Below are 27,154 nucleotides of genomic sequence, written 5' to 3' on the forward strand. Positions count from 1 at the left end.
GGGTGAGAAGGAAAGGTGTGGGTGGTACATTGAAGAGTCTAATCATGGCAGGATTATACCCAAAAAGGAGCTGGCTCATCCCCTACCCCAGCCTGGAAGAATATTTCAGGAAATCAGACTATGGGAATGGGACCCTGGGGTGGGGTGGGATGGAGGTGATGGGTCCCTCAAGGAAGGGGGGTGGAGGACTTTGAAGCATCCTGGGTTTTGTACTGTCTGGGAGGCATGAGAAGGGGGCAGCAGTCCTCCATGGGGAGAAAGCATGCCCCTTTGATGTCAGTGAAAGGGGGTCAGGCCTTGTTGGCCCCATATCTGCCTTCCTTCCCCCACCCTTAATTCTCCTTGAAACTCTCTTGCCTAGCTTCTGGCTCTGTGGGCTCCCTTCTTTCCATCTCCCCTCCCTAAGGTGGCCATTCCCCAAACATCTGTCCTTTTTTCTCTTCAATAAGCCCTGCAACGTAAGCTCTTTGAGAATAAGAGTTGTTTCATTCTCTGAATTGGCATCTCTAACACCTAACAGTGCCTGGAACATAGTAGGCTCTTAGTAAGTGCTTGTTGATTAAGAAGCTACTGTGTGCCAAGCACATTAGATTGTAAGCTCCTCGAGGCCAGGGATTGTCCATTGCCTCCTTTTTCATTCCCATTGCTTAGCACAGTGCCTGGCACATAGTAAGTGCTTAATAAATGATTATTGATCAGGTTAACTTTGCTAGGAGATGAGGATGCAAAAAATTTTTCCATAAAAAAATAGAAATGTGTGCCTGCGTGCACACACACACACACACACACACGTTCTTCTAATACAGGCATTGCTACCTGAAATCATCCCATGCCAAAGGCAGGCAGGTGTCTAGTGTTTGCACAATAGCTGTAGGGAGGGGAGGATTCCCTTATCTGGCTCATCAGGTCCTAGAAGATCCTGTGGCAGGTGAGTTGGGGGATTTTGTTTTCCATATTGGGGCATCTTGCATTTGGGAGATGGGCCCAAGGAGACACAGTACAACCAGGCACTCCATTACCCCTGCCCAGCTGCCTGAGGGGCACCACGACCCGGACAGCCTGCTGCTGCCGCTGCCTCTGACTCCATACACATAAAACCAAGCATCTTCCCTTCTCCCCAAACCCTTTTTGTCCTCCCGACTTCCCCATCTCTCAAAATGGATGATCATTCTGCCAGTAGAACAGACTGGCACAACCCTCAATTACCTCCTTCCTGTGCTCATTGCCCATGATTCCCCCTTCCTGCCCTCTGTGTTCTATCCAGACTGAAGTGCCAGCTGTCCCCTGATCTTGCCCTGTCCCCTCCCCCCTGCTCCTGCATTCCCATTCATGCTTTCCTGGACTGTGTTCCAGGGGCATGTTTAAGGGCAGCTAGGTGACTCAGTGGATGGAGTTCTGGCCCTCTAGTCAGAAGACCTGAGTTCAAATTTGGCCTCAGACCCTTGTGTGACCCTAAGCAAGTTGCTTAACCTTTAGTCTCAGTTTCCTCATCTGAAAAATGGGGATAATAATCCCAGGTTTGTTGTGAGGATTAAATGAAATAATTGTAAAGCACTTAGTTGGGTGTCTGGCACATACCGTGTTTCCCCGATAATAAGACACTGTCTTATTAATTTTTTTGGACAGAAAAACACCAGAGGGCTTATTTTCAGGGGAGGGCTTATTTTAATGAACATTGACAGCAATTTTAATAAACAGGTAAATGTGAACAAAAAAATGTACCTTTATTCAATAATGAATTCAATAAAGAACAGGATGACGCGCTCACTGCTGCAGCTCTGATTGGATGCAGCTCGGAGCGTGGCGTGCATTTCACGGGGCGGGGGGGGGGGGACGGTGCATACACAGGGTACCGTAATGTAGCGTGTAGCGCAGGGGATCACCTTCACTACAGTAGCAATCTCAATAGGGCTTATTTTCGGGATAGGTCTTATTATCAGGGAAACACGGTAGTAGGTACTATAGAAATGTTAGCTGCTATTATTATTATTTCCCTTGTCTATCCCTATTATTTAAAATCCTTCTCTTCCTTCAAGGTCCAGCTGAGAAGCACCTCCTCCAGGAAGCCCACCTGCTTTTTCTACCCTAACCCCTCAAACTGGAAAAGGTCTCCCCTTCCTCATTTCTAATAGCATTCTGTCTAAAACTCTCCTTGACCCCATCATATCCTCCTTTGAATCACAATTATTTGTTTATTCATCAAAGAGTCACAGAATGTAATCCATTTTAAAGATAACAAAACCAAGTCTCAAAGAGGTTAGGTGACTTGGCCAAGGTCACACAGCTATTGTGATTAGGACTCAAGTGTTTTGATTCTGAGATTTTCTCTCTTTCCATTACCTCTGCTTATTTTTTCATGAGGGTGGGGACTGTGGGTTCATTTTTTAATCTTTCTACTCTCCCATTATGAGCACAGGACTTTGCATATAGTTGACATTTCAATTTGACAAGCATTTATTAAGTGCTTACTGTGTGCTAAACTCTTAGAAGATAGATGAAAGATAAAATAGAACTTGCCCTCAAGAAGCTTACATTTCTTGGGGGGGGGAGGGGTGTCCTTTCCAGCTCTAAATTGGTGAGCCCAAGAGAGTGCTCTCCCTCTCTCCCTCTCTCTGTCTCTCCCTCTCTCTGTCTCTCTCTTCTCTCTGTCTCTCTCTGTCTCTGTCTCTCTCTCTCTCTGTCTCTCTCTGTCTCTGTCCCTCTCTGTCTCTGTCTCTCTCTGTCTCTGTCTCTCTCTGTCTCTGTCCCTCTCTGTCTCTGTCTCTGTCTCTCTGTCTCTGACTCTCTCTCTCCCTCTCTGTCTGTGTCTGTGTCTCTGTCTCTCTGTCTCTCTCTTTCTCTCTCTCTCTCCCTCTCTCCCTCTCTCCCTCCCTCTCTGTCTCTCTCTCTCTGTGTCTCTCTCTATCTCTGTCCCTCTCCATCTCTGTCTCTGTTTCTGTCTCTGTCTCTCTCTGTCTCTGTCTCTGTCTCTCTGTCTCTCCCTCTCTCCCTCCCTCCCTCCCTCTCTCTCCCTCTCTCCCTCTCTCTCTCTCTCTCTCTCTCTCTCTCTCTCTCTCTCTCTCTCTCTTTGTTTCTCTGTCTCCCTCTCTCTCTGTCTCCCTCTCTCTCTCTGTCTCTCTGTCTGTCTCTGTCTCTCTCTCGATCTCCCTCTCTCTCTTTGTCTCTCTCTCTCTCCCCCTGTCTCTCTCTCTCTGTCTGTCCGTCTCTCTCCTCTTTAGGGGGAATTGAAAAGGTCTCGAGTAATTGGAAGCACTTGAACTGAGAAGGAGCTGGAGATGCTAGGAGGCCCAGGTGAGGAAAGAGGATATTCAAGGCATAGGGGAAATCTGTGTAAAGACAAAGAGACAGGAGATGGAATTTTAAAACGTCGAACTATTATGATTATTTGTTAAAGTGCATTGAGCTTCTAATGATTCCTCCATCGTTAAGTGCAGTCAGTTGCCTGGCCCTGTGGATTCTTCCTTTGTGACTTCTCCTCTGCGCTCCCTCTGCTGCTTCTACTATAGATAATCAAACCCTGCCCACCTCTAGCTTAGATTATTCTGATAGATTCCTCACTGGCCTCCCTGCCTCTGGGCTCTCTTTTCTCCAATGTAACCTCCACGTAGCAGCCAAAGTCATCTTCCATCATTTCATAAATATTTATTGAGACCCAGCTCTGATTTTTGAGGTCCCCTCCAGCTCAAAACCCTATGATCTTGTAGATAAGGCACCGTGTTGGGCTTAGAGGGCCTCAGTGAGCACAGAGCCAGGAAACATTTATGAGGCTCGTATACAGACAATCATAACACAAGGCAAGGCAAGATGGGGTAAATGTCAGAAGAGAGACGTAAGCAAAGTAATAGAAGAAAAGAGAAGGAAGGCAGCGCACCTGGCTGGAGATGCGGCTGCTGCTAATGGTAATTAATAATAATATTCTAGTAAGCATTTTCATGGATCTTGAAGGTTTGTAAAATGCTTTACATACATTATCTCACTTGAGCCACACAACAACCCTGTGATAGGTACTAGAGATAGAATTTCATTCTCTAGATGAGGAAAGTGTGTCTCAGAAGAAGTTAAGTGATTTACCCACCGGCACCCAGCAAGGGAAGAACAGAAATTCAAAACTGATATCCCTGGACTCAGGGAAGATTTCATAGAGGAGGTGACACTTGAGTGGGCCTCTGAAAGATCAGGGTGAAGGACAATGTGAGCAAAGATATGGCAACAGAAATGCTTAGGGAATATTCAGGGAACAGTGAGTCATCTGGTTTGGCTGGAGCACAGAGTCCTGCTGGGCAATGGCAGAAGATAAGGAAGGCTGGTAAGATAGGCTGGGGACAGACTGGGGAGGACCTCGAATGCTAGGATTAGGAGCTAAGACTTTGTTTTCTAGATGGTGGGCAAGAACAAAATATATCTGAGGAGAAGAGAGACATGGTTAGAGCTTTGTCCTAGGAACATGACTCAGGCAGTCAATGTGAAATGGACTGGAGGCAGGGAGGCCAGTTAGGAGGCTTCCTAAATAGTTCAGGTCAGAGGTGAGATGATCTGATGCATAGTGGGTCATGGTAGCAGAGAGGAGGGGACGAAGTACAGATATATTACAAAGAAAGGAACCCAGAATGTAGAGGTTGAGGAAATTGGAAGAGCTAAAGATCTGGAACTTAAAATTTGGAGTCTACCTTGGTCACTGGGAGGATAATTAACCCTTCAATAGAAATTAGATTCAAATAGACCCTGGTTCAAGTTCAACCCTCAAGTTCAAGTCAACAAGTATGTATTAAGCACCTACCAAGGGCCAAGCATTGTGCTAAACACTGGGAACCCAAAGGAAAAAGACAGTCCTTTGTTCTCAAGGAGATCGAAGTCTAATGAGGGAGACAACATATAAACCACTATGTACAAATGAGATGTATGGGATAAATTGGAAATAATCAACAGAGGAAAGGTCATCAAATTTTTTATTTTTTCTTAACTACAGGCAAAAACAATTTTTGACATTCATTTTGAAAAATTTTGAGTTCCACAGTTACTAGCCATGTGACCTTGGGTAAGTCACTTAACCCCAATTGCCCTGCCTTGCCCCCTCCAAAGAGCAAAAAAAAAAGTGAATTCCAAATTCTCTCCCTCCCCTCCCCCTTCCTTGAGAAGGCAAGCAATTTGCTATAGATTTATACATTTGCGGTCATGCAAATTTCCACATTAGCAGTGTTGCAAAAAGAAAACACAGCAACCTCCCTCTCCCCCAAAAACAATGTAAGTTTTAAAAAAAAGTATGCATTCAGACCCCATAAGTTCTTTCTCTGGAGTTGGGCAGCATTTTTCATTATATGTCCTTCTGAATTGTCTTAGACAATTGTATTACTGAGAATAGCTAAGCCATTCACAGTTGATCATGGCAGAGCATTGCTGTTACTATGTAAACAGCTCACTTTACTTTTTATCAGTTCATATAAGTCTTCCCACGTTTTTCTGAAAGCGCCTGCTTGTCATTTCTCACAGCACAATAGTATTCCTTCACAATCACATACCATTCCTCAACCAATGATTTCCTGAATTTCCAATACTTTGCCACCACAAAAAGAGCTGCTATAAGTATTTTTGTACAAATGGACCCTTTTCAGAAAGACAATGGAATTAAGGGGGACCAGGAAATATTTCTTGTAGGATTTTATATGGGACTTGAAGAAAACCAGGGAATATAGGAGTCAGAAGTAAGGAAGGAGAGGATTCCAGCCATGGGGGGACAGTCAGTGAAAAAACTCAGTCAAGAGTTGGAGAGTTATGTGTGAGGGACAGCAAGGAAACTGCTAATAGTAGCTGGTGCTTTAAGGTTTAAGGTTTGCAAAGTGCTTATCTTAAGCACTTAAGGTCCTCATAACAAACTAAGATAGATGTCATTGTCATCCACTTTTACAGATGACAAACCTGAGGTTAAGTGACTTGCCCAGGGTCGCAAGCTAAATTTCTGCCCACTGCGCCACCTAGCTGCCACTCTGTGAGTCAACTTCCACTTAAAACCATACCGTAGTTCATGAATTCCTATCGTAGTTTAATTTTATCAGCCAGCAAAAGACGCACTAGTTTATTTTTTAAAATATTTTTCCAATTGACATACTCATTTAAATAATTATAATAGCTAATACTAATATAGTGCTTTAAGATTTACAAAGCACTTTCCATGTGTTCTCTCATTTGATCTATCTTACAACCACATTGGGAGATAAGTGCTATTATTATCCCCGTTTTACAGATGAAGAAATTGGGAACAACAAAGTTAAGCGATTTAACCCGGTCACCCAGAACAGGATTCCAATTCAGTCCTTCCTGGACTCCACAGCTACCATTTTATCCAGCCAGCAATCTGCAGGTTACCATGAAAATAATTAGAGGATACACATGCCAGCAACCTATAGCGACAGGGCACACACACAGGGATATGTGCAGTCAGAGCACAGTGTACCCAGGGCAGCTCATAGCTTTGATGCTGCAGAGCCAACTACATCAATATGCTGTTCTCTCCTGGCCATCAAATCCCATGTCAATCAACTGCTCTCTGATGAAATAGGCTGATCTTCTGAGCTACCATCTGCTGTCTTGTGTGGGCTAATAAACCTCTTTAAAGCTCTTTTAGTACATAGTCAAAATCTATGGACATCCCACCTAGCCAGGCAGCCGTCACATCAGGGAAAGACTGGACAAGTTGTGGTCCATGCACATAATGGCATGTTACTACGCTATAAGAAATGAAGCACATGCCAAAAAGCTATAAAACTGTGCATCCCCTTTGATCCAGCAATTCTACTTCTAGGTCTGTATCCCAAAGAGATCATTAAAAAGGGAAAAGGACCCACATATACAAAAATATTTATAGCAGCTCTTTTTATGGTGGCCAAGAATGGGAAATTGAGGGGATACCCATCAAATGGGGAGTAGCTAAACAAGTTGTGGTATAAGAATCTAATTAGAATACTATTGTGCTATAAGAAATGATAAGCAGATGGACTTCAGAAAAATCTAGAAAGACTTATATGAACTGATGCTGAGTGAAGTGAGAAAATTGTACACAGTAACAGCCACATTGTACAATGACTAACTTTCATAGACTTTTCTCAACAATGCAACTATCTAAGATAACTGCAAAAGACTCATGATGGAAAATGCTATCTGTATCCAGAGAAAGAACTATGGAGTCTGAGTGCAGATTGAAACATACTAGCAAGGACAACATTGACTCTCTTTTTTGTTGTTGTTTTATTCTGTTTCTTCTTTCTCATGGCTCTTCCCATTAGTCCTAATTCTCCTTTACAACATGACTAATATGAAAATATGCTTAATATAAATGTATATGTAGAGCCTATATCAGATTGCACATCATCTTGGGGATGGGGAAGGGGAAGGAGGGAGGGGGAGAAAATTTAAAACTCAAAAAGCTTACAGAAAGTGAATGTTGAAAACTATAAATAAATTAACAAATAAATAAAATAAAAATACTCATGACGGAAAATGCTATTCACATCCAGAGAAAGAACTATGAAGTCTGAAGGCATATCAAAGTATACGATTTTCACCTTTTGTTTTGTTTTTTCTTTCTCTTGGTTTTTCCCTTTTGTTCTGATTCCTCTTTCACAACATGACTAATGTGGAAATGTGTGTAATATGATCGTACATATATAGCCCATATAAGATTGCTTGTCATCTTGGGGAGGGAGAAAGGGAGAGAGGAACAGAGGGAGAAAAAAGTTTGGAACTCAAAATCTTATAAAAGTGAATGTTGAAAAATAAATAAATAAATACTTGGGGTGGGGTGGGGGTGGGGGAATGATGAGCAGACAGATTTCAGAAAAACCTGGAAAGGCTTCCACGAACTGATTCTTAGTGAAGTGAACAGACAACCGGAACATTGTACACAGTAACAGTAACATTGTGCGATGAACAAATTTGATAGACTTAGCTCTTTTCAGCAATACAATGATCTATGATAGTTCCATAAGACTCATGATGTAAAATGCCATCCACATCCAGAGAAAGAACTATGGAGTCTCTGAATGCAGCTTGAATCATGCTATTTCCTCTTTTTTGTTGTTTTTTCTTTTTCATGGTTTTTCTCTTTTGTTCTGATTCTTCTTTCACAACATGACTAATGTGGAAATATATTTAATGTGATTGTACATGTATCACCTGTCTTGCTGTCTTAGGGAAGGGGGAGGGGAGGGAGGAAGAAAAATAATGGAACTCAAAATCTTATAAAAGTGAATGTTGAAAACTAAAAAAGAAAAGAAACATATGAGGAATACAGAAAAACCTGAGAAGATTTAGATGAACTGATGCAAAGTAAAATAGGCAGAACCAAGAAACAAACTACCACAATGTAAATGAAAGCATGACAAACTCACAACAGAAGCCTGGGCAAATTAATGATCAAGCTAGGCCCCAAAGAGGAGATCTAAGAAGGTGCTAGTCCTTCCTCTTCAATCACAGGCCTCTGTAGCCTCTTGGCTGGTCATTTTACACAGGACACCCTAGAAACCATGCCACCAAAGAATTTCCCTGCAGCCTTGTTTCCCTCATTGGTTTCCCCAGCCTTTCCTGAAATTTCATTTCAAGAAAGTTCTAGCATATCCTTTCTTTCCTAATGCATCCTTCTCTTTGTTTCTTCCTCTCTGGCCACTTCTTCTCCTTGCTTGTACTCTTTCCTTCTCTACCTCTCCACTTCTGTAACTAGGAACCATGACCACATCAGCCTGGCCACTGTTCCTCAGTGTGGTGTCAGTCTCTGCTGCCCTCACCATCATAGGTGATTTTCTGGCCCAAGGGCCCCTCCTTCCTGGCCACTGCTCTCCTAGGTGTATTATTGCCCTCACTAGAATAGAGGCTCCTATAAAGCAGGGACCTAAATTTCCTTTTCACATTTATATCCCCAGGACTGAGCATGGTACTTGGCACTTGGTAAGTGTGGTTGAGTGTTGACTAATAAATGCTTTTCCCATTCCATTCATTTCTTCTTTCATTCACTTCACCCTCTGCTTTATAGAGGTAAGAAATGAGTGTGGAACAATGCTTATAATGTCAGACTTTTTCAATGTGGTGAATAATTTTGCTGAACTTTTTTTTTTAAATAAATAATCACTTTCTGGGGCAGCTAGGTAGCGCAGTGAATAGAGCACAGGCCCTGGAGCCAGGAGGACCTGAGTTCAAATCTGACCTCAGACACTTGACACACTTACTAGCCATGTGACTTTGGGCAAGTCACTTAACCCCAATTTCCCTCCAAAAAGCAAAACTAAATAAATAAATAATCACTTTCTGATGAGGGGAGGAGGAAGGGATGTAACAGGCATATGGCTGGCACAGTGGACAGAGCCCTGAGCCTGGAATCATTGTGCATATTGCTTTCTGGTTCTGCATACTTCACTTTGCATCAGTTCATCAAAGTCTTCCCAGGCTTCTCCGTATTCCTTATATGCCTCACTTCTTATAGCACAGTAACAAGCCATTACATGCAAGACCTGAATTCAAATTCAGACTCATACACTTACTACCTGTGTGATCCTGGGCAAATCATTTAACCTCTGTTTGCTTCAGTTTCTGTAACTGTAAAGTGGGGATAATAACAGCACCTACCTCAAAGGGTTGTTGTAAGGATTGAAATGAGATAATAATTGTGAAGCACTTAGTACATTACCTGGCATGTTGTAGGCACTATTCAAGTGCTTATTCTCCTTCCTTCCCCCTCACCAAGCTAGAAAATTTAAATGATGTAATAACATATAAATAAAATTTGTTTTTAAAAACTTTTAAACTTAAGTTTATTTTTAAAGCTTTTAAAAACTTCAGTGTGCTGCTGCAGCCTTCAGCATTGTCTGTTGGCCATGAGAGATGAAGGATGAGAACCCTAGGGAACAACTTAGCCCTACTCAGATCCATGGCACCTAAAGACCCTCATAGCACAAATAGAAGAGACATGGAAAAGTGCCAGGAACAAGCATCTGTTGAAAATCCCATGGGCTAAGATCCAGGGGGGGAAAGCTCCCTTTGATGACACATCCCTTGTTTTTCCTTTTGTATAGTCTTTGACCCCAAGAAAGGCCCAGATATGAAATCCCTTCCTTAATACTTTCCCCAGACTGGTCTGGTAGCTCGAGTCTGCTCTCTTGGCATTCTCTAGGAGGGGGAGTTTCAGGAGATAGTTGGAGAGGGAGGGAAAGGTTCAATTGATTTATACAATTTTCCATAAACTATGTGGCCACATTATGTTGAATCTCTGTCTTGGGAATGTTGGAGTTGATTTACTAAGAAAGAAAATTCCAGATGTGGAGTGGGGGGCTAGAGCAATAATCTTCCATTTTTCATATTCTAAGCAGTATTTCCTATCATCTGCTATTTCGAGTCTTGAACCCAGCCAGTATCACCTTTGGAAGGGAAGCTGCCCAACCCTTTGGTTGAATTTGGGAAAGGAGAAAGGAATATCGCATTTAAAGGTTGACTGCCCTCTGGTGGCCAGTGGAGACTCTTGGGAAATCCTATCACGTGAAGGCCAGAGAGGAACTGAATTGGTAAGTGGGCTGGTGGCCCAAGAATATTGCCACCTTGTGGACAACTCAGATCTTGAACTCCCTTGTTAGATAATACAATGATACATCACAGACTTCAAGAACACAGCCCAAAAGGGAATGTGCTGCTACTCTCTCAGGGCCCCGTGTATCTTTTGGTGGGGCCACAGGTGTCACAGGGTCTTAAGCTAAAAGACACTTCAGAGGTCACTCAGTCCCATTCCTGTGGCCCAACGTTGAAGCTCTGGATTAATATGTACAGCAATTACTCTGGCCTCTCTATCTCTCACAGAGAGAAGTTGGCTACCTCTTGAGATGAAGTACATAGAGATCTTGGTCTGGAGTCAAGATGACCTGAATTCAAACCTGGCTTCAGACACTGCCTAGCTGTGTGACCTTGGACAGGTCCCTTAACCTCAGTCTGCCCCACCTGTAAAATGGGCATAATAACAGCAACTATTTCCCAGGATTATGGTGAGAATCAAATGGGACAATTCTTTAAGTGCTTAGCCTAGTTCCTGGTATATAATAGGTGCTATATAAATGCTAACTATTATCATTATCTCCCCCTCAAAGTTCTAGGCTTCTCCCTGAAGGATTGCGGGTATCTTCTCTACTGCTATCTCATGACTCCATCTTGGATATATTCTTTCCACTCAACTCAGATTCCATTTGAGCAATTAACATCAATTAGTTTTTACAAAGGGATATTTATTTCAAAGATAGAGCCAGAACAGAGGAATAAGCATCTCCAGGGGACATTTCACCTTCTACCACCTCAGCCTCTGGGAAGAACAGGATCAGATTCAATGCATTAGCTACCTAGCACTGGCACCACCAAGTTCACATCCAAATGCAGCACCATCTCAACAGTCTGGGTCTTCTCTTCCTTGAGGCATCCGTGCTGGGTTGGCTGCAAAGCCCAATGTGGATTCTACTCTCAGAGTCCCAGATCTCAAGTTGCTCACTCTCCTGACCCTTTGAAACCCATAAGGTTGTAGCCTCCTAGCCTCAAACTGAAGGACAGACACTGAGGCAAAGATCTGGGGTCTGTCGTCTGAAGTTCCTCACTGGTCATATGCTGCAGCCTGCTTGTATCCACCGGATACTTCTTCATCATCCTCTAAGCATGTAGTGACTCAGTGGGTAGAAGCCTGCAGCACTATGGGGCTTGTGGTCAGGGAGATGGCCCCCAGAAGGTTATTACCTAAGTGATCCTGGGCAAGTCACTTCACCACTGGTTGCCCCAGTTTCCTCATTTGTAAAATGGGGATAATAATAGCAATGTTAATAAACTGTCAATAAATATCACACAGAAAAAACATAAATGTCACACAGAGGGAACAAGTATTGATTAAGTCCTTATTGTGTGCCAGGCACTGTGCTAAGGGCTTTACAAATAGTATCTTATTTGATCCTCAAAACAAGCCTGGGAGGTTGTTGTTCAGACTCCATGACTTCTTTGGGGTTGGTTTTGGTTTTTGTTTTTTTTAGCAAAGATATTGGAGTAGTTTGCCATTTCCTGCTCCAGCTCATTTGACAGATGAGGAAACTGAGGCAAACTGGGTTAAGTGACTTGCCCAGGGTCACACTGCTAGGAAGTGTCTGAGGGCAGATTCCAACTCAAGAAGATGAGTCTTCCTGACTGCCCTATCAACCCAGGAAAGACCTATCAGCTGAAGGATGTCTGTTGTCCAGATTACGGTGGGCATTTGAATGAGCATCAATATATGCTTGACCATCAATATATTTACCTGGGACGGCAGTACACATTGACAAACTGTGTTGCTGAAGCTCCTGGCTTGGCCCAGAAACTCCTCACAACTCTCTTCATTGCCACCTTCAGGGCTACATGTCTCCCTGGTGGGGCTGAATGGATGGGCAATGATCTCATTTAGGAAATTACGTCCATTTCCCAAGACAAACCTGTTTCTTTCTGTCCTTCTCAGCTCTGGTTTTCTCCAATTCCCTTCCAAAGGCCTGAGGCTTGCAGTCCAGCTGCATGCATTGGCCAGGAAATAATCCATGGACCTAACAGAGAGTGCTTAGACTCGGCATGGGCCCCAGGCTGACAAGGCAAGCTTAGAGTCAGAAAAAGGGCACGTGGGTTTTATTTTTTTAAAAGCAGTATTGGTGGAGGGATGAAGCGGATTGTGGGCCCATAGACTAATAGAGATGGAAGGAATCCCACAAGTCACCTGGTCTCACCCCTCATGGAACAGACATGTTAACTATGGTCACTGCTGGTGTCTGAGGCTGGATCTGAACTTGGCTTCCTGGTTGCAGGTCTAGTGTTCTGACCACTGTCAGTGATTTAAAAAAAAAAATAATGCTTTTTAAAAACCTCACGGTTGTGTCCAAGTAACCCAATCAACCTCCCAACTGAACTCTCCCTTGTAACAAGTAATTTCTTTGGAGGTGGCAAGCCTTGTATCTTTTACGCTTGCATTGTTGTAATGCATGGCTATAGTTAATCTGGTAGTGGTTAGCACTACTCTGATGTTAGCTTTATTTTTGCTGTTGTTGTCGTTTTCTTTTTGGAGGGGGAAAGGCTGGGCAATTGGGATTAAGTGACTTGCCCAAGGTCATACAGCTAGTAAGTGTTAAGTGTCTGAGGCTGGATTTGAACTCAGGTCCTCCCGACTCCAGGGCCAGTGCTCTATTCACTGTGCCACCTAGCTGCCCCTGTTGCTATTGCTTCTATGACTGAATAACTGATGTGAAAATTGTTCAAGAAAAAAAATCAACATATTGATTTGTATATGTATCTGAAAAAGTATGCCCTCTTCCGCACCTGTATTCCACCACCTGTTTGAGAGAGATCTCAAAGGCAACCTTTACCACCAAGTCTTCTGAGGGCTTACATTGATCAGAATCCTGAAGCCTTTCCAGTCTGTTCATCTTTACGTAATTGTGTAAATTGTCTACATATGTCTTCTCAGGTTTCCTTGAATGATTCCTATTCATCACTTCTTACACTGTTTGATTATACCCATATTCCACAATTTGGTCAGCTATTCCCCAACCAAGGGGCACCCAATTACTCTCCTGCCAGTTCCATAGGGTGGCATCTAAAATGAACATTTTTCTCTGTCATTGATCTCTTTGGGGCTTATGCCCAGTGGTAGGATCAAAATATTACACAAGGTAATTTAGAGGGGGGGAGAAGAAAGAAGAGAAGAGAGGAGAGGGGAGGAGAGGACAGTAGAGAGAAAAAAAGGAGAGAGGAGAGGGGAGATAGAGAAGAGGAAGAAGAAGAAGAAGAAGAAGAGAGACAGAGACACAGAGAGAGATAGAGACAGAGAGACACATAGAGAGAGAGCACTGTTGAATAATACCAACCAGGGACATCAGGAAAGTCCTGCCATAGCAGGTAACTTCTAAGATGTGCCTTGAAGGAAATAAAAGATGCATTAATTCCTCCATCCCTATTTCTCTAGCTGAAAAACAAACTGAATGCTGAAAGTAAAGAAAAATATAGTTGATTTTAAGCTGGAGGGGAACTTGGGGCAGCCAATCCAAGCCCCTCATTGTGCATGCAAGGACAGTGGGGACCAGAAAGGTGAAGGGATGTGCTCAAGGTTGCCCAGGCAGGAAGGAGTAGGGTCAGGCTTCTCTGGTTCCAGAGGGCCTCCCAATCAGGACAACCCACGCCCCCGGGCAGCCATTCCAGAGCAGAGTTCCTGTGGTTATGCCCTGCGGGGCACTGTCTGTGGTCCAAGAGAGAAGTGACCCAGCAGTAGCCAGAGTTTTCTTCATCCTTCAGCTGTAATATCCTCCTGGTCAAGGTCATCTTCTCCTCTGAGAAGTGCTTAGTCACATCTTGCCAGCCAACCAGCACCCAAACCCAGGAGCTCCCGACCCCTTGAACTCAGGAGGTTGCCACCCATCCCCAGAACGTACATCTCAGGATCATCATTCAGTCACCTGTGCTAAGGGAAAGAGACACAAACCAGAAGAGGAAGGTGTGGCCTTCAAGCCCAGTCTCAGGCTCACCTAGGTGAGCAGTGCTTAGGGTGCCGCATGTAAGCAGCTTCCCCATCTGGTCAGCTTTGGGCAGGGGAAGATATCCTTTCCCTCCTCCCTCCCTCACTGGAAGTCTGAGGAAGAATTTGAGGATCCTGGCATATTCAATGGATAGGGGAAAAACTGGCAAAGCTCCAGGCTTAGGATGAGGGGAAGGTACAGTGTGTTCCTTCTCGGGGTTGGGAGAAGGGGGAATGCCTGCTCCCTGGTCCCATGACTCCAAGGCAAGGGTGGGACACTCTGTGGGAACAATGAGGGGAAGTTCCTGCTTATATCTTTGTTTGCCCCCAAGTCTGTAAGTGAGTCTGATCCCGTGAGTGCAGAGAAGATGGAGCTGCCATTGAAAGGAATCTTACTCTTGCTTCTGCTAACAGGATTTGGCTTCATTGAGACCCAGGAGCCTCCCACCTGTCCAGGTAGACACCTGCTCCCCATGCCGCTGCTTCCCGTCCCAACCAGGACAGGGAACTGCCCTTCATCAGACAGTTGTATGGCAAAGATGGGTACTCCAAGTGCATACAGTAGGAGATGGGAGAAAAGGAATATCTCTGGGAGAAAGGGGCATCTGCATTACTTATTTGGAGGATCAGGAGGACTTCTCCTGAGGAGGCCTCGGAGGTTGTTTAAAATCCAATTCTTCCCAATCATCTCAGAGAGAAGGACACTGAGGCCCAGAGAAAGGGAGTGATTTGCCAAAGGTCACACAGCAAGTAAACTGAAGGGCTAGGATAGAAGCCTGCCTTAGCCCAAGGTCCTTTCCCTCACAGCATGACCATCAGCAGATAGAGAGGGGCAAGGGAACAGGCCAGGAAATGAGCCTGGGGCTTTAGGGAGTTTAAGGGGCCTCCCTGCCCAACACAAAACATTTGTTGTTGTTGTTTAATCATTTCAGTCATGTCTAACTCTTCATGACCCCATTTGGGGTTTCCTTGGCAAAGACACTAGAGTGGTTTGCCATTTCCTTATGCAGTTCGTCTTACAGATGAGGAAACTGAGGCAAACAGGGTTAAATGCCTTGCCCAAGGTTGCACAGCTAATAAGTGTCTGAGGCTGGATTTGAACTCAGGTTCTCCTGACTGCAGGGTCAGGGTTCTATCCACTGCACCACCCAGCATCCTTCAATAAACAATCAGGTACCTACTAACAGAGATGAGGAGGGAGAGAGTTCTAGGCATGGGGGACAAAATGCCCAGAGCTGGGGAGGTTAGGTGGCGCAGTGAATAGAACACAGGCCCTGGAGTCAGGAGGACCTAAGTTCAAATCCGGCCTCAGACACTTAATACTTACTAGCCGTGTGACCTTGGGCAAGTCACTTAACCCCAATTGCCCTGCCTTCCTCCCTTCAAAAAGCAAAAAAAAAAAAATGCCCAGAGTTAGGAGATTGCAGTATCTTGTTCAAGGAGCAGCCAGAAGACCAGTGTCATTGGATAGAAGAGTACCGAGGGAAATTTGGATGAATCAGAGCCTCCCTTTTAAGGTGTGAGAAGCCCAGAAAGGTGGGGGAGGCAGGTTATGCAGGGCTTTGAATGCCAGTAGATTTTATATTTGATCCTCCAGGTGATAGGGAGCCAATGGGGTTGATTGGATACTAGGGTAACATGGGAAGACATGCTTTTTAAGGAAGGTCACTGGCAGCCAAGTGGAAGGTAGACTGGAGAAGGGAGAGACTTGAGACAAGGCCCTGCCCCCAGCCCAGTAGGTTAGTGCAATAATCCAGGCATGAGGTGGTGAGGGCCTGCACCAGGGGGCACCAGGGTCAGAGAAGAGAAGGGGATAGATGTGAGAGATGTCAGAAAGGTCCAGTGCATAGGCCTCAACAACAGATTGGATATGGGGGGAGGGATGAAAGAGGCCAAGCTAACATCCGGGCTAGGGGCATGGGTGACTGGGAGGATGGTAGTATCCTCAACAGAAAGGAGATCTTGGAGGAAAGATGAATTTTGGACACCCTGCCTTCAATTTAGATCTTTTTCATTCAACAACATCGGACTTGAATGCAAAAAAGGAAAACTATGCTGGGCTCAGCAGACAAGAACCCTGAGCCCCAGGAATCTGGGAGGGTGGGGGCTCAGGAAGAGAGGGGGCTTGTGGGGAAGGCACCTAAGCTGGGAGGGCCAGTGCACTTGACCTGTTCCCAGCCTGCTCCCAGGGCTCCTTGCAGCTCCCTCAGGCCCCTCCCTACTCTGTCTGATACCTGGCTCTCCTCAACTCCCACCCCTTCCCCTTCTGTTCTTTTTAACTCCCCCCTTTGAAGGGAGGAGGATTTGAGTGGGGACCTTGAAGGATGAGTAGAATGTCGAAAAGTAGAGATCATCTCAATCCTAGAGGGGCCAAGTGACTTGTCCAGGAACAGTCAGATAGTAGTTTCTTGTTGGGTCGTGCTTATCTCTATGGGGTTTCCTTGGCAAAGATTCTGGAGTGGTTTTGCATTCCCTTCTCTACTGTATCTCATTTATAGATGAGGGACTGAGGCAAATAGGGGTTAAGTGACTTGCCCAGGGTCACACAGTTAGTCCGAGTGCGAGTCTAGATTTGAACTCAGATCTTCCTGATTCCAGGTTCAATGCTTTAAGCGCTGCACCCACCTGGCTGCCCCCAGTAAGTAGCAGAGCCATTTATGAAGAAGCTCCTAGGCCCAAGTGTAGACCCAGGGCTCACCCTACTAGGCCACATTGTCTCAGCAGAGTGTCCTAGGAATGGGGGACGAGGCACACAATGGCATAGAGGGTACAAAGAACAGGGTTAAGTGATCCCGCTGGGTTCAAGGAGATAATATGTGAAGGGAGGCTTGGGAAATGCGTCAGGATCTGATCATGAAAGAGCTTGAATGCCCGGTGAAGGGGCTTTACCTGGAGGCAGCTAAGGAGAGGCCTGCTGAAGGGCCTGGAACCATAGCAGGTGCTGTAGTGGTACAAAGACTCAATGAAATGGTCTCTGCCCTAGGGGAGATCATGTTTCCCTGGGGATACAAGGCATACCAAGTAATTTGGGGGTACTGAGGAGCCACAGAATGTTCTAGCAGAGATGTGATGATGTAAGATCTGCCCACCAGGAACGCCTTGGCAATTTGTGTGGAAGCCAGTGTGGAGGAGGGAGAGGCTGAGGGGCAGAGAGGCCTGTCTGGGGGCTCCCTAGGCCGTTGGTGACGAGGGCCTGAAGTGGGGGTGTGGCCCCGTGTGACCGGCCAGGAGGAGATGAGCATGACAGGCTCTGGAGGTTTGACGATACTAAAGCCAGCAGTTACAGAGAACTTTACAAATACTATCTTGTTTGGTCCTCGCGACAACCCTGGGAGGTAAGTGCTATCATTGAAACCATTTCACTGATGAGGAAACTGAGGCAGGCAGAGGGGAGATGCCAGGTAGCTGTGTCTGAGGCCAGGTTTTCCTGGCTCTGGATACAATACTCTATGCTCTTTGCCACCTAACTGTCAACACCTAGGTGCCAGCTGCTGACTGGCCTGTCCTCCGTTCCCTTCCCCCCACTCCCATCATTCCATTGTCCTTCCTTCTACAGAACCCAAAGTTCTGGATACCAGCAAAGTTATTGTTCTGCAGGGCTGCCCTGGGGCAGCTGGAAGCCCCGGGGAAAAAGGAGCGCCAGGCCCTGGAGGTGAGAAAAGAGAAGTAGGGGAAGTAGAGCTTGGGACTTTTGGGAGGGTCTCCTCTGTCCTGAGACAGCAGGATGAGATGCTTCAGGGGCAGGGAATCCAGGGTCTTGAGGCCACGTGTGGCCCTCTAGGTCCTTGAGTGCAGCCCTTTGACTGAATCCAAACTTCACAGAACAAATCCGCTTCATAAAAGGATTTGTTCTATAAAACTTGGACTCAATCAAAAGGCTGCACTTGAGGGCCTAGAAAGCCACATGTGGCCTCAAGGCTGCAAGTTCCCCACCCCTGTCTAGATAGTCCCAAGAGGTGCCAGGCTCACGGGTACTACCCTTGTTTCAGGACCACCGGGGCCACCGGGGAAAGCCGGACCCAAGGGGGAGCCTGGTGAGTGAGTCCTCCCTTCATCGGGACTCCCCACCCTTTCTGCTCTGGATTCATGTGGGTTTGCCCCTCTCTGGTTTCAGTGGGCATCTGAGGGAGAGAGGCAGCCAGAGGCCGGGGAACTCCTCCGTCCTTCTGCCCCCTCCTCAAAGAACGGCCAAAGATCTCCAGTGTCAACAGCCTTTGCTTAGAACGGTAGCTGATGTCTGCATGGCCAGCCTTAAGGCCTGCCAAGCCTTTTCCATGGCCATTATCTCACCTGGTCCTTAAAACAGCCCTTCAAGCTAGTCACTACAGGGATTAACCTCATGTGAGGAAACAGTCTCAGGAACGTAGAGACTTGCCCCGGTCCCACAGTGCTAAGATCGGGAGCGGGCCTTGAGCCTGGTTCTTCTCTGAATCCAAAGCCGCCAACTCCAATACCCTTTTCACATCATTGACATAATTGTTCTCATTTTACTGATGAGGAAATTCAGAATCAGAGACTGCAGTAAGCATCAGAAGTGAGGTCTGAACCCCGTTGTCCTTGATTCCAAAGCTTGGGCTCCCCCACCCCCACTTCCCTGCTGCTCCAGATACTTGGTCCTTCCCTCCAATAGAAGCTGAATTTCCCAGAGTGGGGGGAGCAGGGTTTAGGGAGAGGGACAAGACCTGGATGAGCCCTCCCACCCTCCTCACCTGAACCCCTCAACCTTTCTGAGGTCCCGGGTAGGCCTCCACTGCTCAGGCTGCCCCAACCTCACAGACACTCTTCCCCCAATCCTGACCTCTACCTGGGGACGATGACCAATTATGGGTCCACTGAAGTAACATACAGCTTGTTCCCCTGGTGCCAGGAGATGCTGTGGACATGCTGGCACAGTGCCAAGCAGGTGAGAAGATCTCTGGAAGAAAAGAAAGGTTGATTCTTGAATGCCCTTGGGGTCCACAACTGGAGGGGGGCAACCATTCCAAGCCTTTTCCCTGGAACTTCTAAACACTCCACCTGTTCTGAAATCTCTCCTCCTCTGAGGTCCAAGACCCTCCACAGTGAGGGGTGGGAAACTGAGGGATGCTTTGGAGACTCAGGTATCCTGCATCTCCAGTCTCTTGAACTCAGCCCTGGTTCTAACGCTAATGCTTGGGGGAGGCCAAGAGGGGAGTCTTTGAAGAGTGTTAGGATTGTAGTTCCTGGGAAGGGTTGCAACAAGAGTTCTGTTGGGAGGTAGATCAGGGAGCCCTGGTGGGATGGGAGTGGGGTCTGTTAGGGAGGGGAGATGCTGAGGAGAAGGAATTGGGGGAAGGGGTGAGTGCTGGGTGGCTGAGAAGGGGCTGCTGGGAGCCCTGGGGAAAGCTGATGGATGGGGCAGGCTGAAGGGACACTGGCAGGAAAGGCAGCTGGAAGGGGCCCCACAGCCCTGACCCCTCTGTCTCACCCAGGACCCCAGGACTGCAGGGAACTACAGAGTCGAGGAGCCTTCCTGAGCGGCTGGTACCGGGTGTGCCTACCCAGTGGCAAGGTCCTGCCTGTCTACTGTGACATGGCCTCTGCTGAGGGGGGCTGGCTGGTGAGGGGCTGGGCTGAGGCAGGGAAGATAGGGCACCCTAGGCCTGCACCTCTCGAACTTGGCCTCAAGAGGGAGGTAGAGCCCCATAGAATGTGACTGAACCTTGGTTGGATTCTGCTTGGTTCTGGTTGAGACCGGAAATCTCAGACATCAGCCCTGCCCTTTGGGGAAGCTGACAGTCTACTTTGGGGACACAAGACACAGGCGCATAAGAAATGGCAGAGAACACCCCCAAATGATGGGAGTTCCACGGAAGGAGATGCCTGTGGGCTGAAGTAATGGGTGGTGGAGGGGGCTCCCTGGAGGAGCTAGGACCCATCCCTGGGGGATGGAGGGAGGCTTTCACTAGGTGGAGGGGGTGAAAAAGAATCAGTCCCTAGGTCAATCTGCAGCCAGTGTGGATGCAGTGCCTAAGACAGCTAGGTGCTGGGCCCGGAGTCAGAAAGACCGAGTTCAAACCCAGCCTCACACACTTTCTAGCTGTGTGACCCTGGCCAAGTCACTTAACCCTGGTTGCCTCAGTTTCCTCATCTGTAAAATAAGCTGGGGAAGGAAATAGCAAACCACTTCAGTATCTTTGCCAAGAAAACCTCAGATGGGATCATGAAATGTCAGACACAACTGAAACAGTTAACACAAACAACAATATAGCTAGGCACTTTGCTAAGCTCTGGAGATGGAAAAACTAAAGAAGTCATCCCTATCCATGCATTTCCTTCTGGGTATGAGGTTGTGCCCAAGCAACTTCGAGCTGGAAGGGTCCACTTGGGTGAGACAAGGGTAGGAAGCTAAGGGCCCCCCAGAAGCACCAAGGGCCATGCCCACCCTTCCTCAACCCCTGATTACACACTGAGGTCTGCTATCCATCAGGATCTTTTATGACAAACATTTAAGTTCTCTACCAAAATTCTCCCAGGGAGCGGGTGGTATTTATGTCAAATACTCCCCCGATCCAACAGACACTGCAGCCTTGAAGCCTGTCCTTCCTCACCACCTCCTTCCTGAAGAAATAAGGACTGGGTCCCCTGGAGGTCAGGGAGGGAGGAGCTTTTCTCTTCTGGCCCAGTCCTCAGCCCCTGGGCCCCTGGGCCCCTCACCAGGTGTTCCAGAGACGGCAAGATGGCTCTGTGAATTTCTACCGACCCTGGGAATCCTACAAAACCGGCTTTGGGAGGCAGGAGTCTGAGTTCTGGCTGGGAAATGAGAACCTGTATCAGCTGACCCGTGAAGGTGAGGACTCTAGGCCCATGCCCTTCTTCCCCTTGGCCACCCCCAGAGTCACTGCTCTGAGGCTTGCTTCTCTTTCTCAGATCTCGATCCAACAAATACTTATTAAGCTCAGCTGTGTGCAGGGCACTGGGCTGGGTCCTGGGAAACCAAGAGAAATAAGATGCAATTTTTGTCTTCAAGAGTTGACTCAGAGTCCAGTGAGGGATGGGGGTGGGGTGGGGAGAGGAGGAAATGAGAGGCATTTCCTACAATAAAGGGGCAAATGAGATAAGAGCACAGGATCATAGGACCTTAGCAGAGCTGCTACCTCTCCACAACCAATTATTTTTGCCCTAGATGAAGAACTTTCTCATTTGTTCTGGTTCTTGGTCCAGTCCCCTCATTTTACAGATGGGCAAACTGAGGCACAGGGGACATGACTTTCTCAGACTCACCCAGATAATAAGAGCCAGGATTTGAGCCTGAATCCAGATATAATGGATGCTACCAGGCAAAACACTGTGGGGAATGTGAAATCGCAGTATCCTAGACTAAAGTTGGAAAGCATCTCAGAGGCCAGTTAGTCCAACCTCCTTGTTTTACAGATGAGGAAACTGAGGCCCATGGAGGGGAAATGACTTGCATAAGGTGTCTCAGGTAGTAAGGAGCAGAACCAGAATTTGAACTCAAGGTCTCTGACTCTAAATCCAGCACATATTTCACTATTCCCCACTAATGACAAATGGGAATTCATTCCAGGCACTTAGGCACAGAGATGGCAGGAAGCAGGACAACTAGGCATTAATGATTCTCTCAGGATATCCTCCAATGGAGAACTCCTGGGATCTGTGGTTGGCCCTGGGTTGGTTCCAGTTTTTACCATTGTCTTGGATGAAGATTCATCGAATTGGCTTTTAACACCAACGAACACACTGGAAGTTAGAATCAGGATCCAAAAAGATCTCGACAAACTAGAGCATTGGGCTGAATTGAGTAAGATGAAATTCAAAAAGGATAAATGTAAAGTTTTACACTTGGGTGCAAAAAAAAATAATTTTACCATTACTATGTGGGAGAAGAATAATTAGAAAGCAGTATTGTAAGGATGAGATCGCTGAACTGCAAGCTGAAATGGATTCAATGGCATAATATGGCAAACAAGAGAGTTAATGAAACCTTAGACCCCCAGTAAAATGGGCATAGCTTCCAGAAAAATGAAGGTGATCACCTGTCTGTACTCTGCCCTGGTCAGACCAGGAACTGAACTGTGTTCAGGACTGAATGCAGTCGTCTAAGAAGGGCAGGGAAGAGTGTCCAGAGCAGGGTAACCAGGCTAGGGAAGGGCCTTGAGCTTAAGTCATTTGAGAATTAGATGAACTGAGAACGTTTAGCCTGGAGAAGACCCACTATTTGAAAGGGGTGAGGGGGCAAGTGGAAGAGGGATTGCACTGGTTCTGTCTGTCAGAACTCAGAAGTTGCAGAGGGACAACTCTAGGCTTGATGTCAGGGGAAATCTTGCTAATAATGAGAGATGTCCTCAAGTTGGATGAGTTGCCTTCAGAAGGAGAGGGCTCCCCATCTCTGGAGGGTTAGATGACTATTTATTGGGGACGTTGTGGTGGGGTTTAGATACAGGTTGGACTAGGTATCCTCCAAAGTCTCTTCCAACTCCAGGATTTTGGGATTCTATGAGGTTCAGTGTTGAGGAGCAAGTCTACTTTGATTATAGCATGAAGGGAAAGAGAGTGAGGTGAGGTAGTTAGAATTCAAGTTGTGAAAAGTCTTGGGTCAGGAATTTATACTCTACTTGGTAGACAATGGGGAGTCATTAATGCTTTTTGAAGAGAGGAGTGACTGGGCAGCAGATTGAAGGATGTTTAAGGGAGAGAAGAAGCTGGAGAAAGATCCAATCCCTTCATTTTACAGATAAGGAAACTGAGGCCCTAACTTGCTTAGACTCACAAAGATAAGAACAAGAATTTGAGTCTGATTCCAGAAATAATGCTTTCCACTTCACGATGCTACCAGGCAAAATGCTGCAGGAAATATAGCTAGGGTGATAGTTCAGGAGAAAGGAGATGACCATGGTCCTTATAGCCCTGCTATGGCAGGAATTTGGAAATGAGCTGGGGAAAGGGTGACCATCTGGTTTCCCCCAGAGTCCTAACTAGCTTGAAGAAAATAGGGCCTAAACCCAAAGAGGATGCCCTTTCATCCTCTTCAGGGGTGACCATATCCACAGATCATGTCTGACTCCAGCTATTTTTGCTGGGAGTGAAGGAATTCCTGTTTATACCTTTGCCTTCTCCCCACCCTGAAGCACCCAAGGAACTCCGAGTAGAACTGGAAGACTTCAATGGTACCCAAACCTTCGCCCACTACGAGGGCTTCAGGATCCTGAGTGAGGCTGACAAATACCAGCTGGTTCTTGACAAGTTCCTGGAGGGCACTGCGGGTAGGTTGAGGGGGGATGGGGTGGGAGGGGAGCAGGAGCTGGGGCCCCTGGAAGGAGGAACCAGGAAAGGCTGTTCAGAGAGATGAGAGCCATTGGGGAGGGGCTGAAAAGGAGGAAGTGAGCATGGCTGGCAGGGTGCTTCCTTCCTCGGAGCCTCAGCAATGGACCCTTCCCAAGCCTCCCTCGGTGTTCAATCTAGTTTTGATGGATAAGGAGATGGCTACATAGAAAGGGCTGGGGAGCTGAAGAGAATGAGAGGCCTTGGGAAATGATGGCAGGAGAGGCAAAACTCATTGATCTTTTAAGTTCCTTATAACAACTTAGACTCTGGCTTCTAGAGCTAGGAGAGATCTTTGAGAGCAGACAGTATGACATCATGAAAAGAACTTGGGTTTGGAATCAGAGGATCTCAGTTTGGATTCTGACTCTAATACTTATAAGGTCACAACCTCAATGAGCCTCAGTTTCCTCAACTGTAAAATGGAATTGACCTCTGCTCCAAATCCTACCAGCATTTTGATTAACCCCCACATTTTCCAGATGCAGAAAGTGAAGCCCAGATTGGGGAAATCGCTTCCTTGAGATCACAGCAAATTGGCATCAGAGCCAAGATCAGAATCCAGTTCTCCTGACTCCCAGTCCATTATACCACACTACCTCTCTTTATGAACCTGTGCTTGGCTAGAAGGGGGTGACCTGGGAACAGAGAATGAATGCGAAGCAGGGATCATTCTGAGGTTGCCAGAGTGCGCTCTCTTTCTTGTTTCCTCCCTCCAGGGGATTCCTTGACATTTCATAATAGAAAGCCCTTCTCCACCTATGATGCTGATAGTGACACCCACAAAGAGAACTGTGCAAGCATTGTTGGAGGGGCCTGGTGGTACGCAGACTGCTATAAATCCAACCTCAATGGGCGCTATGCAAGTTCCAAGGTTGGGCCATATAAGTACGGTATTGACTGGGCTAGCGGGCTGGGAGTGGGCCACCCCTACCGTCGAACCATAATGATGCTCCGTTAGGTATCTGGCGGGTACTCCAGCATCCTACGTGACCTTAGGCAAGTCATTTCCCTTCTGCAGGTCTAAGGGCCTTTTTTGTGTGTTCTAAAGTCCCTCCTCATTTTGACATTATGTATTCCTAGGGTTCTAACATTTCAATATTTTATGTTCTAACAGCCTGTTATAAGGTCTCAGCTCTAAATGAAGTCAACAGGCTTTTATTAATCACTTACTATGTGCCAGACACTGAGAATCCAAATACAAGTAAAAAGCCTGGCACCTCAAGGAGCTTGTATTCTAATGGAAGAAGACATTATATAAAGGATGAAGCAAGATGAGTTGGTGGGTGAGGAGAGCCATTCCTACCCTTGGGTATGATGGGAAAGACAGAGAATGAAGGCTATTTGGGTCCTTCCTCAGAATGGAGGTTCTGAGAAGAACTGAGCAATGGGAAAAAGGGGCTACCCTTCTCAAACACATTATGTTCTAAGTTCCTTACTAGTTCTAACATTTTACATTTAAAGTTCCTTCTGATTCTAACATTCTCGTTTCTAAGGGGTTTCTGGTTCTAATGTTATCTGAGTCCCTAGTTCTGTTCCTTGGGATTTCTGGCTCCTTTAAGACCTTCTATCTCCCCAGGTCCAGCACCAAACTCAGTTCTGGCCTCTAAATACATGTACCAACTACAGTGCCATCTGACAAAAAATAAAATCATTGTTAAACCTCCCTGGCCTCTCCCAAATGCTAGCATTCAAAAGAACTCCCCTCCCTTTGGTACCTATCCCTCTTGCCTCACTCCCTCCCCAACATGCTCTAGAGAAGAAATTCTAGCCTGGAATCTTGAGAGAGAGAGAGAGAGAGAGAGAGAGAGAGAGAGAGAGAGAGAGAGGATGATGATTAGATAGACAGACAGACAGACAGACAGACAGATAGACAGATAGATAGATAGATAGATAATGATGCAGTGATAGATGGATGGATGTTGTGCCCTTTAAGTTGTCTCCAACCCTTCATGACTCCATTTGGTGTTTTCTTGATAAAGATACTGGAGTGCTTTGCCATTTCCTTCTCCAGCTCATTTCACAGATGAAGAAACTGAGGCAAACAGGGTTAAGTGACTTGCCCAGGGTCACACTGCTAGTAAGTACCTGATGCCAGATTTGAACTCGGGAAGATGGGTCTTCCTGACTTCAGATCCAGCACTCTATGCACTATGGCACCCCCCTAGTTGCCCCTTTATTTATGTGGGTAATATCTATCAATATTTACTGTATTAGAAATGAAAGCATCTTAGTATCACCATGAAAATAGTTTTAATGTTATGGACCTCCCAAGAGTCCCTGGACCATACTTTGAGAACCTCTATTAGACCTAAGGAGGGAGGAGTAAAAGGATTGCAATAGTGAGAGTTCACTTGAGATTTGGAAACATAAATTTGTAGTGGACTTAAACAGCACAGTTGTATGATTTCGTTGGTGGCTAGGCGGCACCATAGTGGATAGAGTGCTAGTCCTGAAGTCAGGAAGACACCTTCCTGAGTTCAAATCTGGCTTCAGACACTTCCTAACTCTGTGACCCTGAACAAGTCACTTAACTCTCTTTGCCTCAGTTTCCTCATCTGTAAAATGAGCTGGAGAAAGAAGTGGCAAACCACTCTAGTATCTTTGTCAAGAAAACCCCAGATGTGGTCAAGAAGAATTGAAGAAGACTGAACAACAAACATTTAAAAACTGAGGCAAAAGCCCTGGGGGAGGGGGAGCGTCTTTAATGATTTTTAGGAGTATAAAGGAGTTATGAGACCAAATAATTCTATCATCATCTCCTCTCAATTAGCTCATAAGGCAGTTAGATGATGTGCTGGATGGCACTTGGGAGTCAGGAAGACCAGAGTTCAAATCTCAACTTGATACTCACTAGTATCAAGTATTTGACCCTGAGCAAATCACTTCACCCTGTTTGCCTCAGTTTCCTCAGCTGGAAAATGAGCTGGAGAAATAAATGGCAAACCACTCCAGTATCTCTTCCAGGAAAACCCCAAATGGGGTCATGAAGAGTTGGACAAGACTGAAAATGACTCAACAACAAATGACTTCACCGGTGTTAAAGAACCCTGGAGTAGAAGCAGATAATTTGGATGGCGATCTGGAGTTTGCTATCTGGAAAGAGACATGCAGTGATATGACAAGGGGAAAGGGATTTGAGGAGAGGAGAATGTCCAAATGAATTAGTTAACTATGGCATAAAATTGGGGATAGTGGAAAATGAGGCCAGAGCAGGACTAGGAAAGGAAGAAGGATGGAGTGGCTAGACATTATAATGAGGATAAATAGGTTTAGGAAGGATGAGAGAGAGAGAGAGAGAGAGAGAGAGAGAGAGAGAGAGAGAGAGAG

General features: G+C 46.1%; 1 protein-coding gene and 1 long non-coding RNA gene across 2 annotated transcripts in view; both read left to right on the forward strand.

Annotated features, from left to right (window-relative positions):
* The window catches only part of LOC138153995 (uncharacterized), a 113,449-nt gene that overhangs the window by 33,322 nt on the left and 52,973 nt on the right, over positions 1 to 27,154 (forward strand). The window lies entirely within an intron of this gene.
* On the forward strand, positions 8,716 to 25,481 carry FCN3 (ficolin 3). The gene is made up of 9 exons (XM_069078861.1): positions 8,716 to 8,782; positions 14,789 to 14,980; positions 18,081 to 18,176; positions 18,514 to 18,558; positions 19,392 to 19,427; positions 19,975 to 20,102; positions 21,203 to 21,332; positions 23,632 to 23,766; positions 24,544 to 25,481. Exons 1-9 carry the CDS (start codon positions 8,716 to 8,718, stop codon positions 24,783 to 24,785), a joined length of 1,071 nt encoding a protein of 356 aa, XP_068934962.1. The 3' UTR covers positions 24,786 to 25,481.

Source organism: Petaurus breviceps, unplaced genomic scaffold (genome assembly GCF_028583685.1).
Source record: "Petaurus breviceps papuanus isolate PSGF00001 unplaced genomic scaffold, PetGlider_PUasm1.0 91041, whole genome shotgun sequence".
Classification (NCBI taxonomy): Eukaryota; Metazoa; Chordata; class Mammalia; order Diprotodontia; family Petauridae; genus Petaurus; species Petaurus breviceps.

Bases quoted from the DNA above. Each gene is read 5' to 3' on its own strand.
- FCN3 (XM_069078861.1), top strand. From the start codon at position 8,716: ATGACCACATCAGCCTGGCCACTGTTCCTCAGTGTGGTGTCAGTCTCT. The intron at 19,428-19,974 runs GTGAGAAGATCT...TGTCTCACCCAG, and splicing joins GCTGGCACAGTGCCAAGCAG to GACCCCAGGACTGCAGGGAA. The intron at 21,333-23,631 runs GTGAGGACTCTA...CCCACCCTGAAG, and splicing joins GTATCAGCTGACCCGTGAAG to CACCCAAGGAACTCCGAGTA.